Source organism: Triturus cristatus, chromosome 5_2, assembly GCF_964204655.1.
Source record: "Triturus cristatus chromosome 5_2, aTriCri1.1, whole genome shotgun sequence".
NCBI classification, from domain to species: domain Eukaryota; kingdom Metazoa; phylum Chordata; class Amphibia; order Caudata; family Salamandridae; genus Triturus; species Triturus cristatus.
The window spans coordinates 498,095,672-498,113,970 of NC_140588.1; the positions used below are offsets into that span (position 1 = coordinate 498,095,672).

An 18,299-nucleotide genomic window follows, 5' to 3' on the forward strand; every position below is an offset into this window, starting at 1 on the left:
ATTTCACCCGTACAAAACCATAGAAATTCAACAGTTCTAGTTACCTGGGCTAACTATAACTTACATCCCTGCAATGCACTGCTTATGACCTCACATTTTACATCACTCATGACATGGTCAGTGACTGATGACATTCACTCATGACATCATCTACAGAACCGCTCACACACCCACTCACACCCTATACAACCTCTGATACACCTACTCAAACACCCACACAACAACTCACATACAAATTCACAGACCCATACCGGTACTCACACAACCACTCACTCATCTATAGAGCCACTCACACACTTTCTTACACACTCGCACAGGCACTCACACAACTATTCACTCACTAATGCAAATACTCCCTACATTCGCTCACTTACTCATACAGATACTAACACGTGTCCTCAGTCACCTAAACTGTGACTGAGACAACCACATACTCTCCCATAGACCCTGTCTCACACTCACTTAGTCACCCATACAGCCAGTCACATACCTGTCACTCATCCATAGAGCTACTCACACCCACTCACTCACTCATACAGCAACTCACACAACTACTCACTCACCCATACAGCTATTCAGTTGTCCTCACACAAGTCTATATAGATACTCATGCAACTGCTTACTCACTTACAAAGCCACTTACATACCCATTGACACATCCATACAACCACTCACACACACACTCATTCACTCATACACCCACTCCCATATAGTCATTCACTCTCCAATACAGCCACTGAACCCATTCACTTACCTACACACACACACAAACAACTACACAGTAACCTATGCAGCTACTCATACACTCACTCCCTTACCCATACAGCCACTCACACAGCCACAAATTCACCCATACAGTTACACACCCACTTACACACCCATGCACTCACCATGTTTTGACCAGTGTGAAGAATCTAAAGGGACTGTTTCGACGAAGAGGCCAGGTCATAGTGTGGAGAGGATGGGAAGGTCTGTTAGGAATCTGCAGTTAGAAAGAATCTCTACCAAAAAAGACATTACCGAAAGTAAGCAATTTGTTCTAACCACAATTTCCTCACCTTAGAATAGATACACAAGCAATACATTCCTGGAGATGGGTCTGCAAACTGGATTACACCTAGAGGACCAAACAGGCGAAATATCCATCAAAATGGACCTTTACAAGCAGTAGTGCTTTGTGCATGTGTGGAGGGACGTCCATGTGGGCAGCTTGACAGATGGCCTGGACAGGTACTTGGTCCTGGTGGACTGAGCCTGCCAGCCCTTAGGGGTTGCTTCTTCACCAATTCATAGCAGATTTTTATGCAGAGTACTATCCATTGGGAAATGGTCTGTTTTTGTAAAGTCTTGCACTTCTTCATTCCGTTGAACCCAATGAAGAGTTAGTCATCCACCCAATGTTTTTTTGGTCCGATCAATATAGAAGGACAGTGTTCTCCGAGTCCAAAGGATGGAGTTTATCCTCCTCCTTGGCGGGATGAGGTTCTTAAATGTTTCTAAAGATTTACAGGACCTAAGCGATGCAGGCAAAGAATTCCACAGTTTGTCGCCCAGATAAGAGAATGAGTGACCACTTTGCCTCGCCTTGAAAAACCTAGGGACATCCACAAAATTCAGGTTGCTAGAGTGGAGAGACAGATTGGGCCAATATGTCGACACCAGTGACCTAAGGTAAAGTGGTCCTAAGCGAGGTAAAGTGGTCCTAAGCGAGATAAAGCTTTAAACATGTAGCATAATGCCTTAAATTGGACTCACTTGCCCATTGGGAGCCCATGGAGGTTCCAAAGAAGATAAGCGACTGAGAAAAGCTTAGGAAGATGATAAAGCCACCAAGCTTCCACATTCTGGACCACTTGTAGTCACCAGAGTGCAGCTTTCGATGCCCCAGGATAAAGAATATTACCGTAATAAAGCCTAGAAATGATCAGTGTCTGTACCACCGTCCTCTGGGCTGAAACAGGAGGGAGTTAACGAATTTTTCTTAGCCACCTCAGGATGCCGAAACAGGAGGAGGCTGCCTTGGTGATTTGATGGTCCATCATGAGCTTATCGTCTAACCAGAAGCCCAAATTCTTAACTGCCCGAGCAGGGATAAGGGCAGCCCCCACATCATTAGGCCAACAGTATGGGCCTCAGAGATGTGGTTGTTTACTGACCAGTAGGATTTCTGATTTGTTCCCATTTAACTTTAGGGAATTACTATTCATCCAGGTTGCTGCCTTAGTAAGGCAGGAGTTAAGAGTGGCTGACCTTCAATCTTCATTGGGGTATAGGGATATAATGATTTGGGTATCATCCACATAAGAAAACAATGTAAGACCACAACCTTGCACTATGTCTGCCAAAGGCCGCATTTAGATGAAAAAACAAGGTGGGGCTCATGGCAGAGCCCTGAGGCATCCCAGAGAATAACGTGTGGGAGCTGGAGTTATGTGATTTAGCACAGACTTGGAAGGAGCAGTCTTGCAGAAAGGAATGTAGCCAGGCCAGCGCCAGGCCTTGGATACCCAAATCCTCTGGGAAAGGCATACAGGAGTCTTAAATTCCACTTGAGGCGGAACGCGCTTCTGAGCGAGAACCACTGTGGAAACTCCAGCATGCAGAAGTGCTGACATTCTCAGCGGTTGCATACACATGGAGCCAAGGTTCTACCCAGTCACGGAAGAGAGCTTGCACCACCTCCGGATGTAGACAGCATTCCTGATCATCAAGGCATTGACAGCTGAGTTTCCCTGCCCTGGTGTTCAGGGGGCCTGCCAAGTGCTGCTCAACTAGGAAGATATCCTGGTGCAGGTTCCATGACCCCACCCTGTTTGTTGCAATAACGCAAGGCAGATATGTTGTCCATGAACTCCTGAACCAGCCTTCCCTTGATGGATGAAAGGTAGGCTTTCAATACCACAAAACTAGCCCTCAACTGTAACAAATTGATGTGGAGATGAGACTTCACAGGAGACCAAAGTCCTCTGATCTCCACCTCTCACTGATGGCCACCTCAACCCATGAGTAATGCATCTGTCATCACTGTGAACTTTGGGTGGGAAAAGGAGAGGGGTCAGCCACCATTGCAGATCTTTTGAACTTCCTTCTGGTAACTGGACCAGGTCAGATAAATTTCCATGATGTTGTACGCTGTGAGACATCAGATCGCACTGCAGAGCCCACGTCATAGGGCATGTTTTATCAGCAGGAGGCCATGAGTCCCAGCAGCCTGAGAGTCTGTCTCACCGAATTCCAGGACAGACTCCGCTACATGAGAACTAAAGCCTGAATATACAGGACTCGCTGCTCCGGAGGATAGACATGGAATATGCACTGTGTCCAGAATGGCTCCAGTGAATTTGAGCACCTAAGAAGGGCTCAGGTGTGACTTCGGCGTGCTGATAACGAACCTCAGTGAATGCAGAGGATTTGCTGTAGTCTGGAGGTGGGCAAAGAATGCATAGGGTGAGCCCACCATCAACAGACTGTTGTCGAGGTAGGAGAAGGCTGGAACCCCTGACCTATGCATATGTGCTGCAACCACCGCCATCACTTTTGTGAACACTAGATAGACACTTGTGAGGCAAAGGAGAGACAAGCGAACTGGAAATGTTTGTAATCCACCATGAACCGGAGGTAGCACCTGTGGGTTGACAGGACGGCGTTGTGGAAATACGTGACTCACAGATCCAGCACCACCATATGAGCCAATGTGAGCCTCTTGAATTTCTCTTTTCTTAAAAAGAAGTTGAAAGGGCACAGATTTAGCATAGAGTGGAGGTCTCCGTCCTTTTTTGGCACCCAAAAGTAATGAGAATAATAACAACGCCCTATTTCTGGTGTGGACACCCTTTCGATGGCTCCTTTGGCCAAAAGTGCCTGCATTTCCTGATGGAGTGAGGAGAGATACTCCTCCGTCAGTCGTTCTTGGGATAATAAGAGAGGCTGAGGTGTTTCCGCAAATGTTAGGGTGTACCTTTTCTGTACGATCTGAAGCATCCACTTGTTGTGTGTAATCGCCGGCCAATGAGGCAGGTGGTGCCTGATTCTGTCATCAATGGAATGTCTGTACAGGATGAAGGGCACGCTAAAGCGGCTTGAAGGCTGTGGTAGCTGGAGGGGCGGGAGACTGGGCAGCATGCTGGGACTCATTCCCATGATCTTTTTGGGCTCCGCTGCCTCATCCTCAAAAGGGCTTTGTAGTAACTGGACGCATCCTTTGTTACTTTTCTCTTCTTGTTATTTCTAGTTCAAAGTACACCAACAGTAACCTCCAGCAGATTCAAGCAGAATGCCAATATTACAACCAGCTTAGAATCTGCACATCTCCTCATTCCTTCAGCATCCTCCCCTACATCAAGGCATGTTCTATAATCTAACATATTTCCAAACACACACCCCTTTTCATATACATGACTAAAGAAAAACCTAATATAAACATTTCCTACTATAAAGGCATAAAACCTTATACAGAGCACAAGTCAAAAGCAGGGAAGAAATATGAACAGTGCAACAGGAATACAAAGAAAATATAACAGTACAGTGCATTTGGAATACAGAGATAATTTTTAGATCAAGAGAAATAAGTCCTCATCCCACAATTCTTGGACCACTGACCTTACATAGATTCTCAAACCTCCACTCTCTCCCATCATCTAACCTCTCAATTGACCCCTTCACTTGTATCACCTTCTGGGGTTGGAAAATCTTGTTATACCCTTTTCTTACAAAACCTGTTTTCCCTACCACTACTCAATCTCCACTCTTCACATCCAAATCCTTCACCCCTTTCCAGTTAACAAGTTAGCTTTGTTATACTTCACTTATACACTATAGACCTCATATTCTCATGATCCACCCACATCTGATCTTACCCTTGTAACCACATGGCTCCCTGCCCTTCAGAGCTAGGAACGGAGATACAATAGTCACAAAATGAGGCATCACCCTATGAGCCCATACCATCTTTTCCAATTCATCTCTCAATACAGACCCATTTGCCAAAAATAATTGAATGTTCTCCATAATGATACTGTTCACTCTTTCCACTAAACCACTGGCCTGTGGCTGGAAAAATGTCACACGGTCATGCCTGATACCTACCTTTGCAAAAAACTCATTCTTTGCTGTGGAACCCAACTGTGCTCCATTATCCATGACCAGCACTTTAGGTATACCTTCTTCCAAGAATACTTCTTTTAGGATCCTAATGACATTACTAGTAGTAATCTGTTACATGGATCTAATCACCAACCACTTGCTGTGGTTATCCACCAAAACAGCAATAAAACAATCTTTTCTCCCTAACTTTTCTTTAGGTCCCAAAAAATCCACAGCCAGTTTCTCCCATGGCTGAGTCGGAAGTTCTATACACACCAAAGGTGGTTGCCTAACCATTTTACTCTTGTCACTATTTCTGCAAGCATAGCAATCACTCACTTTATCCATTCCTTCCCACCAGAAGAATTGCCTCAACCTCCTTTTGGAGTTCCTCGCTAGGTGCCCTTCATGCACGATCCTAACCAATCTCGCCATCAACGCACTGGGCGGAACAATGCAATCTGTCCTCAGTATCTTATCTCTCTGAATGCTGAGCTTGTCCTTCATCAACATAGATTGTTTCACACTCCCATTCAACAGACCAGATTGTTGCCAACCACATCCTATAAGCCTTGATAGTTCCCCATACTCTTTGTCATTCGCTATAGCTTCTCTCCACTCCTGACCAAGACCAAATTCCCCTTCCACACAAACCACTTGAGTTTCTGTCTCCTGTGTAAAAAAAAAACATTCTTATTTCCTCTCACATATTCTATTACAAAGTTGTAATCCATCACAGACACCAACTATCTTGAAATACTGGGTGTTACACTCCCTTCTAAAGCCCGACCACACATGAAAATGTGCACCAAGGGTTTGTGGTCACTTTTGAGCACAAATGGCAATCCTCACAAAATAATACCTGAAGTGGTATATTTCCCAACAAGAGGCTAAAGCCTCTTCCTCAATTGCAGATTAGCATTGTTCCGCATCTTGTAATTGCCAGGATTCAAATCCTATAATCCTATCCCCCTCTTCTGCCTTCTGGGTCAACACCGCCCCAGACCTACATTACCAGCAATTGTCTATTTGCGAATGTCAAACTGACCCAATGTTAGTGCATGAGCAAGAGATTGTTTTATATTGACAAATGCAGCCTCACACTCCACATTCCATTCAAAAACACTTCATTTCTTTAACATAACCCTCAATGGTTCCACCACATCCCCAAAATTGGAAACAAATTTCAAGCAATATTCCTAAAATCTCACAAAAGATTTTAATTGCTCCTTGTTAGTGGGTTGCAGAGCCTCCTCAATAGCCATCACAATGCTCTTTTGGGGTCTTATTCCATTCACAGACACTTCATATCCCAAATAACTTACTTGCTCCTTCCTCAACTGGTATTTTTGTTTTTTTATGGTAGGTACAATAACTTCCAATTTTTCCTATGCCTTCCCCAAAAACACATCATGTTCAGCAAATAATTTTCCCACCACCATAATGTCATCCTGAAAACATAATACACTTTGGATACCCTGAAAAATATTTTGCATGATCCTCTGAAAGACAGCAAAGGCAGATGTCACGCCAAATGGCATCCTGAAATATCGGTACGCCCTTAGAGGTGTAATAAAAGAAGTCAAAGGGCGAGATTCCGGATGTAGATTCACCTGGTGGTACGCTGGCGACACATCCAAAACACTAAATACCTTGCCCCACCCATCCTGTTCAGCATCTCCCCGATGTTGGGCAATGGCTGCCTGTCCCCCAATATATTTTTATTGAGGCCCCTCAAGGTAATACATAAGCAGATTTTATTTCCATCCCCGGGGCCACCACATTGGGGGCTAACCATTTAGACAACTCAATCAGCTCAATGATCTTTTCTTCCAGTAGTATGCTCAATTCTTGTTGAGGTGGTTCCCCCATTAAATATGATATGGACCTTACTTTGTGCATAGCAGGTGTAGCATTCTTCTTGAGAATTATCCGATGAGTGAACTTATTCAGTACACCCGACTTGTCAGAAAACACTTGCAGAAATCTCTACATTAAATTCTTGCCCCACTCGTTATCCACATCATGTTTCACAATTTCACTTTCATTTACTGGTTCTATCACCATGACTGGTTCTTTGGCATTGGGCTCAAGTACTATGTTAAAATCCTTTTGGTGGCGCCATCAAAATAAATTCGAACCCTCACTTGTTAGGTAGACTCTCTCATGCACCCCACTTTGTTTGAAAAATATGTTCATCCATTGAATTCCTATTATATTAATCCTCTTACCACCATACTCTACAACTTTCACATCAGATTGCTGCAAATCTTTAATGTCTGCACTCAGCTGTTTTTCATGCATACCCTGTGAAATCAAAGTGAATAGACTTCTAAAATCAGCCAATACTTTAACCTTCCCAGTCCCTAATGTGATTTTAAAAAGAGGCTTCTCTAATTTCCCCGAATTCTCATTTCTTATATTCCCGTTGTTAACACAGCTGTCCCGTTGCTGAGCATCATCTTCTATTTTATTTATGGTCAATATTATTTCTTCTTTATCGACCCTCTGGTCTTCAACAATCTTGACACTAGCATTCTGTACTTTTCCTTTTTATCTACAAACCTTCGCTAAGTGTCCTCTTCTCCCACATGATCTACACGTTACATTTCTTGCCCCGCAAGCAAAACTGGAGTGAATGTGTCCTTCTCTGTGCTTCTTATATTGGTTTTATCCCCATGTTGATTTCTCTCATCCACACAGCAGTGTGCTCCTAGCCATCTGTATGGATTCTTCCAAAGTGGGATCTTTAGTTAGCAGTTTGTCCTTTACCTTTTTATTGTTCATGCACCTAACAATCTGTTAACGTATCAACAAGTTGATTAGGTTCTGGAAGTCACAGGTCACCGCCAAACCATGCAAAGTGGCAACATAACTCATAATGTCTCATTCCTGCCCCTGTACCCTACAAAAGAACTTATGTCTCCCAAAGACTACATTTACTTTTGGCGTGAAGTGCTTCTCTAAAATTTGTAGTGACATGTCATACAGATTAATTGGCTGGCCAGTCCCCATCCCTAAGAAAATCTCTGTAAGATCATCATAAATTCTTCTGCCTTCCACAACAATATGGTCAAAGAGAATGGCTTGTTTCCGTGCAAGACCACATTTATCTCCACCTATAGCTAACATATAGGTAAAGAAAATATTCTTCCATCTTTTCCACAGAATTGTGGGCTCCCCAGGCCCTGGCAAGAAATTAGGAGGTGCCGCCATACCTGCAAAAATGTAAATTAACAAACTAGCATAAAATACTAAAATAGCAAACCAATATAATAAACTGAAATAACTAACTAAAATAATGATCTACAACAATTATCTAAAATAATAGTGGTCATTCCAGTTGTCAAATTCTTCTCGCTAAGTTTGTTTTTCCACATTTATGATCTGTATAGTCTTTCTTCTTATTTCGACTGGTTTGTTAGAGAGAGTCTCTTTTCTATTTCCTCTTCCCCTTTTTTCTTCAGAATCAGGGAATTGCCGACATGAGTCAGCATGCACGTGTGAGATGTAAGTAGAGCTTTATTTATGACCTCTAATATTTATCCTTGTTTAGTATTGCCTCGTTATTGTTTCAACGTTATTATTCGTGACCAGTGACTGGCACAGGCTTTTCAATGCGCACTGCTGGATGCAGTAGCACATGACCCACCGTAAAACGTGGCCAGAGATAAAGCTGATGCGCACTGCAGGAGGCGGTAGAGCGTGATCAGCTGCTGCACACTTGCTAAGTATACTGACAACACAGCCTTCGAGATGCGCTACCACAATGGCAGTATCAAGCGCATTGCTAAGCAACCGAGTGTCGGGCCTAGCTATGCGCCTCTTGTAAGCGGAGATGATTTTGAAAACATCGCATTGCATGTCCTGCTCTTACACAGTCTCTAGTAAGAAACTCTCAATTCACCCCTATTAGGGCTTCTAATGTCTCGTGCTCCACTAGTCCAGCCTTCAGTTCTCGCATTTAACATGACCTTGTAGCGTTATTCCCCCATCTAGTAAACAGCGCTTTTCCAGAGGTAGAGATTACTTTATAGATCTCTGCTCTCTGCACAGAGCTACTCGTCACCAAAATTAGTAGTAACTGGACGCACTCCTCGTTACTTTTCTCTTCTCTTTATTTCCAGTTCAAAGTACACCATCAGTAACATCCAGCAGATTCAAGCAGAATGCCACTATGACAACCAGCTTAGAATCTACACATCTCCCCATTACATCAGCATTATCCCCTACATCACGGCATGTTCCATTTTCTAAAGTATCTCCACAGACTGGCAGGCTGCTGGACCGGGTATGGTTGGTGCTGCGGATGCCCAAAACTGCCCCTTTCAAGTCTGCAAATGGGGTGGAAGGACTGCTGTTGCAGCCAGGTCGATAAAGCAATCCCAAGAGATCTGCCAGAGACCCTGCTCTTGCGGAAGCACTCAAGCGCCTCTTCTGCCTTGTTGCCAAACAGGCAAGAGCCATCGAAGGGAATGTTGATTTAGATTAGCGATGATTGGACATCCCTGGAAAACCCAGCACTACGCCACCAGGCATGGCGACACAGCATCACCATAAAAGCCATGGCTCTACCGAGGTAGGTTGTGGTGACAGTTCACACCAGATAGCTAACTGTGCCATCCAGCAAAGCTTGGTTGAGGATGGCGCAGCCCTCCTCAGGCAGCATGGGTAGCCGTTACGCAACCGAGTCCCACATTGCATTGGAATATCAGCCCAAAGGACGCGTGGTATTCACTGACCACAAGGCCATGCTGGTAGAAGAGAATATGCTCTTCCCAAAGGTGTTGTGACTCTTGGATTCCCTCTCCGTTGGAGTGGCAGGGAATCCGCTTGGGTTGCCTACACCACGAGGCTCACAGGGGAGGGGTGCTTGCAGAGGAAGGTTGTGTCTCACGGGGTGATACTGATGGGCAATCATTCGATGCACAGGAGCCCCTGTGCACGGTTATCCCCCATGCCCCCAGGAGCAGGTCAGTGAGGGCTTCATTAAAGAGGAGCATGGGCTCAGGTGAGCCATTCCCAGCTTGAAACATCTCTGTAAAAACATTGGACTTGACCTCAACAGCAGGCAGCTGGAGATCGTGGACCTCTGCCGTATTGCGCATCACTGTGGCAAAAGATGCACCTTCCTCCAAATCCTGGGCAGGAAGGGAGAGCATGCTAGAGTTTAGGGAGGTATTCAAGCCAATGGCATCACCATCTCCTCGTATCAGTTTTCCTCTTGAGCGTCCTCCTCACGGAGACCATACACTTCCTCAAGCCCCCTTCAAGGAGGTAGAGCCTGTCAACGGGTGGAAAGTCCAGGGGATGGCAGGGCCTGGACGAAAATGCCAGCATAGATATCAAGCATTGCTGGGGTGGCACGGGGTCGCCGTTGGAGATTATGATCGGAGTGGGAGCCGGGGTGGATGGAGGCGCCCGTGGCAGCATTAGTCCGGATTCTGAGGGCCTGGTTGGCGTCGTGGGCAATCTCACCGACAGTAACCCAGTGGGGGGACCTTTTGGCTACATGGGGCCCGGAGGCACACCAAAAGGAGTCAGTGGGCCAAAGATGGCATGCATGGCATCATAGATTTCCTTTATCTAGGCGGGTGTCGGTTCAGTGCTGGGAAATTCAGGGTAGCATGGAGTGCGGAAGCGGGGCTTAGATGCACGACGTCAAGAGGTTGAAACCAAAGAACGCTTCGACTTCTTCTTGTGCTTCTATAATTTACCCTGCTTCGACAAGGAGGTCTTGGATTAGGAAGACAGTCGTCCTCAGGAACGGGTCCAGGAGCGACCCCAAGATCTTCTGCGGGGACGGGGACACCGTGGAGCCTTCTTTTGCTGCACCACCAGGAGCTTCTGATGGATGTAACGGTATATAACTTTTGCAGATTGGCCAATGGGACACAAAATATCTGATGAAAACTTGTTTAACTTTTTCAAACCTTTCCTAATTACCTTCATTCGTTTTTTAATTCTATGATTAGTTGCTTTGAGAAAGTCATGAGCAATCTACACAAATAATGCCTTGCTGTATTCAGAATTCTGACTACACTTCAGAAATGTACAGGATTCTGGGATCACCCATAGATTTTACACCTCGTTTCCCCCCACAAAAAGTAGTTATAAAACGCAAAAATTAAAAATATTGACTTACGCTTCGAAAACTACAAAACTGAGTTGAATTTTCTTTTTTTTACCATTCTGCATGCTGGGAAGAGGGTGATCTCAGCAAAGGAAACCTTTTGTTAAAATAATTTTTAGAAAAAAACCACTTTCTTGCACAGTACTTCTTCCCTCCACCCCCCCAAATTTTTTTACATTTTGTCTGTTTTCTCGGTTACTTCCAGGGGAATGCACAAACCCAGTGTACCGTTATAATCCCAAACATGAGGGGGGGAAAAGGAGGAACTTGTGTGGAAAAAAGTAATGAAAACTCAAAAGAAGACTCAGGGATGGGGAGCAAAGTCGCAGCACTTAAGGAGTTAGAGGCCATATAAATGGCTTTATGGCACCACTGGAGTACACCTGAACTTAGTGACATCATTTCACTATCTTGAGTGTCACAGATTCTGGGGATTATGGTCATAATAACTGTCAGACATGATAACACAACTGCCCATCGTACGCAACCTCACCCGGCATCAGTCAGATAGTTTAACTCTCACCACTACCTTCCTGCTCCCTTCTCCTAACATCAACTTTCACCTTCTACATGGAGAGGCAGGCTTCCAAATGCGAAGATAGAATCTAAGCATGCATCTAATGTAAAGGACACTATGACACCTGTGAGAAATGGGGGTCTCTAGTTGGCAGAGGTAGGTACCTTTGACCAAGTAGGGGCCCTTGCTTCTAGTCAGGGAAAGGGAGGTACACTCCTGGATAACCCCTGCTCACCCTCTTGGTAGCTTGGCACGAGCAGACAGGCTTATCTTGGAGGCAGTGTGTAAAGCATTTGTGAACACATACAGTAATACAGTAAAAACACTACAAATAGACACTACACCAGTTTAGAAAATTAAGTAAGCTTTACTAGACTTGACAGAAGATCAAACGACAAAAATCCACAATACTGTAATAAAAATATGACTTTAAAATGGTAGAAATAGCTTAGTTCAATGTGGATGGTAAATGCGACACTTTACTCTCAAAGTATGCGTCACGCAATACAAACAAAAGGGTCGCAGGGAAGTTGATGCGCCATTCCTTACACTCAGGGGAGTGGATGCGTTGGTTCCTTACTGCAGCGCAGGGGAGGTGATGCGCTGCTTCCTTACTGTGTGGGGAGTTGTTGCGTCGTTTCTTACGGCAGCCCAGTGACGATGCGACAAGATGGCGCCTCGATGCGATGTGATGATCCGGTGCAATGCGACAAAATGGCGTCTTTGATGCGATGCGACAACGTGGATGCGATGTGTGCACACCCAACGGCCGTGCGGGGACTCGGTGAACTCTGGAACTCTGGAGCCGCTGTGACACGCTTCTCCGGTGATGCAACGGCGACCTCTGCTGCGGCGACACGCTTCTCCGGTGATGTGACACGCTTCGTCGGTGAAATGCGACACGCTTCTACGGCGATGCAATGGCAACTGCTGCTGCGGCGACACGCTTCGTCCTCGGTGTGTCGCGCTTCCAGCTCACAACGACACACAGTCTTGAGAGGGCCCAAAACAATAGCAGGCACCTCACTGCAGGTAGAATTCCCAGCAAGGAAATTCAGGGGTAGCTGGTGGTGAAATTTTTGTGAACCTGAGACTTCTGAACAGGAGGCAAGCTCAGCTTCAAGCCCTTGGAGATCTTCCTCAAGATGATAAAGTAAACAAAGTTCCTTTTTCCTTTTCTTGGAAATAAGTAACCACTGTATGCCAACCCCAAACAGCAACTAGCACTGGGGCAGTCTCCTCCTTCAGCTTCCTTGGTTTCTCTCCCTGACAAAGGTATTTCTTGATTCCCAGAAGTGATCTAAAGTTCTGGGGTCTGGGCCCCAATATTTATACTGCACAATTATTTGTCCTCTGAAGGCAGAGGGTGTCTGTGCCCAGTCAAAATCAGTTCTGTCCTCCTGGGTGTAGCTTCCTGGCAGGAGGTGGAGACAGCATTGTTTGATAGCAGACCTGGCCCAGGTAGCTGAAAGGAAATCTCCTCACCCTACTCTCTATTCTATGAGGGCTCAGGTCAGTGAAAGGAAATCTCTGCCCCCTACTCTCTATTCAATGCAGGTCTTATTCAGCCCAGCCCTGAGTAATCAGACTGCTGGAGCCAAAACCCTCTCCAGCCCCCATCTCTCACAAACCTGACATGGAATACACAAACCTAGCAGAGGCATGCTGGATGGTTAGCCAAGATAATACCTACTTTCTAAAAGTGGTATTTTCAAACACAGAATGTAAAAATCACCCACACTAAAAGATGTATTTTAACATTCTGAGTTCAGACATACTAAACTTAATTTTCCTTTCCTGTTCCCTAGGTCAGTTATGATTATAAGATGTTATAATCAAACTGCCCATTCTGGCCTATGGAAACAGATAGCCTTGCAATAGTGAAAAACGAAATTGGCTGTAATTCACTATCAGGACATGCCACACACATCAGGGCATGTCCTACCTTTTACATACAATGTACCCTGCCCTCGGGCCTACCTTAGAGATGACGTATATGTAGAAAAGGGAAGGTTTAGGGACTGGCAAGTGGGTGCAGTTGCCAAGTCGACATGGCAGTCACAGACTGCACACAGGCTCTGTAATGGCAGGCCTGAGCCATACTTTACAAGCTGCTTCAGTGGGTGGCACAACCAGTGCTGCAAGCTCACCAGCAGCATTTGATTTACAGGCCCTGGGCACACATGTGCACTGTACTAGGGTCTGACAAGTAAATCAAATAAGACAATCATGGAGTCACTAATCCAATACAACAATTTCCAATAGGAAGCACTTGCACTTTGGCACCGAATAGCAGTGGCAAAGTGCCCAAAGCATCTAGACAAGCAAAAACATAGCAAAACATAGGAGGCATCAGTGAAAAAAATGGAAGGGAGACCCACGCCAATGGTGCCAGGTCTAACACTCCCCACATCCACATGTTAGTGAAACCTTGACTAAAGGATGATTGGAAACAAACATCCTAGATCTCCTCTGTGATGGTTACAGCATACTCCTAAAAGTACTTGAGCTCAGGAACACATTGTGGAAAAACACATGCAAAGAGCTAGCTGGCTTATACTTGCTACCATTTCTAGCAGGTTTCATGGACCTGGCTCAGCACTTTGTTATCATCTGGAGGCAATCCAATCTTCTGGGTGAGAACAATATGTGAGCTGATGCCCCTCAAAGTTCTTACAATGATGGTTGATTGAGGAGATGGGAAACCGAGGATTCTGTCTCCAATTAAATACCCCCACATCAGAAGTCCGAGACAGCCTTGATCTAAACTTCTTGCAGGTATCAAACACATTTGATGAGCCAATAAGTCATACATCAATTAAAAAAACCTAGAGGAACTCAGCTCAAAAGTGTTCCTACATTCAAAATGGTCAAATGCTTTTTTTTCCGTACATTTGAATTCCTGTCATCATGGACAGCAACCACTGCATTTGATCCGCTGGCTTTTCTGATCAAGTAGATACGCAAACAGGCAAACTTCCCTAGCATTAAATGGTTTTTGATGAAACTTTGCAGATGCTTTTGAACAGCACTGAAAAGACACAGGCATTCGCTATGAGGACTACATACACAACAGTATATTCTCCCAAACCAAAAAGAGCTATCTATCAAATCTGCAACACGAAGGACCATCTCCGCCTTATTCATATCAAGCCACCAAACTTATGAAAAACCCCTCTAACACATCACAGTGGAGAAAAAAAGAAAAGCAACACTTTTATGTGCTAATGCCAAATTACACCAGTGTAAGTACAGAGGAGTACAGCCCAAGAAATCTTAAGGGATTGGTAGATTTCCATGACTGTAAATCGGTAATCTGCAAAGGCCCATGAATTCAAAATCATTATGTAAACAGATAACGTGTAAACTTACAAATTTCTTTAAAGTATGTGAAGCAGCCCCCATACTAATACTAACAACACTTGATGGCAGAATATTAATACTCAGTTGATATAAATATTTTTATTAGAGTACTCAAAATGGCAACATGTTTGCATGATAATTGCCTCATGAAATACCTCTTATTGCTGAACCACAAGGGGTGCATTATGAATTCCAAACACTGGATGCGCCAGCCACATTGTTAAAAGCAGTCTTACCTGGGAAGAGGTCGGCAAGATTGACGGGAGGTTTGTTGGTATCAATGGTTAATTTGTGGTTTGCATTTTTCGAAGGCTGTACAGGAAAGCAAACCAACTTTAGCGGGAGACGAAATTTACACTGGATCACCCGAGGCACACCTGAAAAGAAAACATAGGTGTCATTATTTGATTCTATCAATGGGAGTCTGTTCAAACTCCGTGACATACAAAGAGGCTGTCTAGGATAAAGTAATTGTCTACAGAGACAAAGATGAATTCATAGCCGCAAAACAGAGGTTGAAAAGGAAAGTGGGCCAGTAGCCCTGAGATGCTACTAAACAATTCTATCACTGTAGACACCAACTATTTTTATACCGACAAAGACAAGGAAAATCACACCAATGACAAAGCCACAATTTTTAAAAAAGTGATATGTTCACACACAGCAAAATGATGTAGAAACCGTTACATATACTAACGATTATTTGTTTTTTATCATCTGCTATCACCTTAACTGTAAACAACATCTGCAAACGAGACAAACAATTTTGGCATGACACTCACTACGCGTTAAACTCAATAACTGCTTCATGACTAAATTTTAACTACACTTGGCAGGTAGATGGTAGATAGGCATGTCTTAATTTTTCTACTGGCACATAGCTACTGCCGTCAAATTAATTATATAAAATACTGCTGCTAATAATAAAAAATATATTTTAGTAGTTGACAGCAGTGATTAATTTCTGCCTTGTCATGTACACAGGCCGTTTGCAATATTTTCTGATTTAAATTCTAGCAACAAATTCAACACATTTAGGAAGACAGAATTAGCACGGTGTGCACATAACTAGGTGAATGTGGCGCCTTGGTTTAAACCTTGGCTGGTCTGTCAATCCATGCTAAAATTATAGCCATTTTAGGTCAACTTTTGAAGGTTGAAAAAAAATCTAAATTAACTGCAGGGATCCTCGTCAGAAAGCAGTAGCAACGCAAATTAGGGAGAGATGTCAAATGTGCTGCTATTCTCAGCAGATAGTGTTTCTGTTTAACTAATAATATACGTTAACTTAAATTAAACATAATACCACGATTCTAGAGATTTCCGTCTGGCCAGTCTTAAAGTGGCCTCAAAGCAACTGCAAAACGTAAATTCAAAGAAAAAATACAGCCCTGCAGTGAACTTATGCTGTTTTTCAAGTCATGTAAAGCAATTTACGTACATTTCCTGTAAGCAACATTTAACCAAAATGGAATCTCAAATCCCGGCAAGTCATAATTTCAAATGCAGGAATTGGTTTGTATAACATGGTTGTTATCCTAAACGTTTTCTAAACTTGAAATTATGGCGTCCTGGGTTCGGCCTATGCCTACTTCCTTACAGGTTGTAAACGCTTTAGTGTATACTCTTCAAAATATCACATGGACACAGTAAAATGGAAATTAACTTGTACATCAAATACTACTTGGCATTTGGATGAACAAATATACTTCTTTGGAAACGTCCTAAAGCACAACAAACGTGTTTCTTCGCTTCTAAATACCTTTTTAATACCCTGCCTCAACACGAGGGCATTTTAAAGCCAAAAGCTCCCTCTATGTCAGCTTCGAATCATACACTTGACTCAACAACACCCACAACAGCAAGGAACTCTTCAGCATCGTCAAAGAGCTCTCCAACCCCGACGCCAGAAACAATGACATCACTCCCTCGCAAGACCTCTGCGACTCCCTCGCAGCCTTCTTCCACGACAAGATCGCCAACATTCACAACAGCTTCGGCCCACCAACCACGAACCCCACCACCGAACCGATGCCCCCCACCGCCACCCTCCGCACCTGGACCCCAGTCAGCACCGAAGACACAACACGCACAATGAACACCATCCACTCCGGATCCCCTATGGACCCCTGCCCACACACCACATTTTCAACACGGCCGACCACATCATCGCACCCCACCTCCGCGACATCATCAACGCCTCCTTCAACACCGCCACCTTCCTGGAGTGCTGGAAACACGCCGAGATCAGTGCCCTGCTGAAGAAACCAACTGCAGACCCCTCCGACCTCAAGAACTACCACCCCATCTCGCTTCTCCCGTTTCCTGCCAAAGTCATCGAGAAGACCGTCAACAGACAGCTAGCCGCCTTCCTCGAGACCAACGGATCCCTCGACCACTCGCAATCCGGCTTCCGAGCCAACCACAGCACGGAGACCGCCCTCATCGCAGCCACAGACGACATCAGATCCCTAATGGACAACGGGGAAACTGCGGCCCTCATCCTCCTGGACCTCTCCGCAGCGTTCGACACTGTCTGCCACCGCACCCTGGTACAGCGCCTGAACAACACCAGCATCCAGGAGAAGGCCCTGGAGTGGATCACCTCATTCCTCGCCGGAAGAACCCAGAGAGTCCGCCTCCCCCCGTTCCGGTCAGCGGCCACCGAAGTCATCTGCGGTGTTCCACAAGGGTCATCGCTCAGCCCCACCCTCTTCAACGTCTACATGAGCCCCCTCGCAACCATCGCACGTCAACACAACCTCAAGATCATCACCTACGCTGACGACACCCAGCTGATCCTCTCCCTCACCAGCGACCCGGACGCCGCCAGCCTACAGGAAGGGATGAAAGACGTCGCCGAATGGATGGAACAGCCGCCTGAAACTGAACTCAGACAAGACGGAGGTCCTCATCCTGGGATCATCACCCTCCGCCTGGGACGACTCCTGGTGGCCCCCCGCCCTGGGAGCCACCCCCAAGCCAACGGACCACGCACGCAACCTAGGCTTCATCCTGGACTCCTCCCTCTCGATGACCAGACAAGTCAACGCCGTCTCGTCTTCATGCTTCAACACCCTGCGCATGCTTCGAAAGATCTTCCGATGGATCCCCACCGAGACCAGGAAGACGGTCACCCAGGCCCTCGTCACCAGTCGGCTGGACTACGGGAACGCCCTCTACACCGGCACCGCCGCCAAACTC

At 45.2% G+C, this 18,299-nt stretch overlaps 1 protein-coding gene across 2 annotated transcripts in view; it reads right to left on the reverse strand.

The window, feature by feature from the left end:
• Positions 1 to 18,299, reverse strand: part of BBS9 (Bardet-Biedl syndrome 9) — a 1,933,935-nt gene that overhangs the window by 934,590 nt on the left and 981,046 nt on the right. For both annotated transcript variants that reach the window (XM_085607489.1, XM_085607490.1), the window contains exon 15: positions 15,332 to 15,472. In XM_085607489.1, the coding sequence (XP_085463615.1) occupies positions 15,332 to 15,472 (141 nt within the window). The remainder of the gene's footprint in view (positions 1 to 15,331; positions 15,473 to 18,299) is intronic.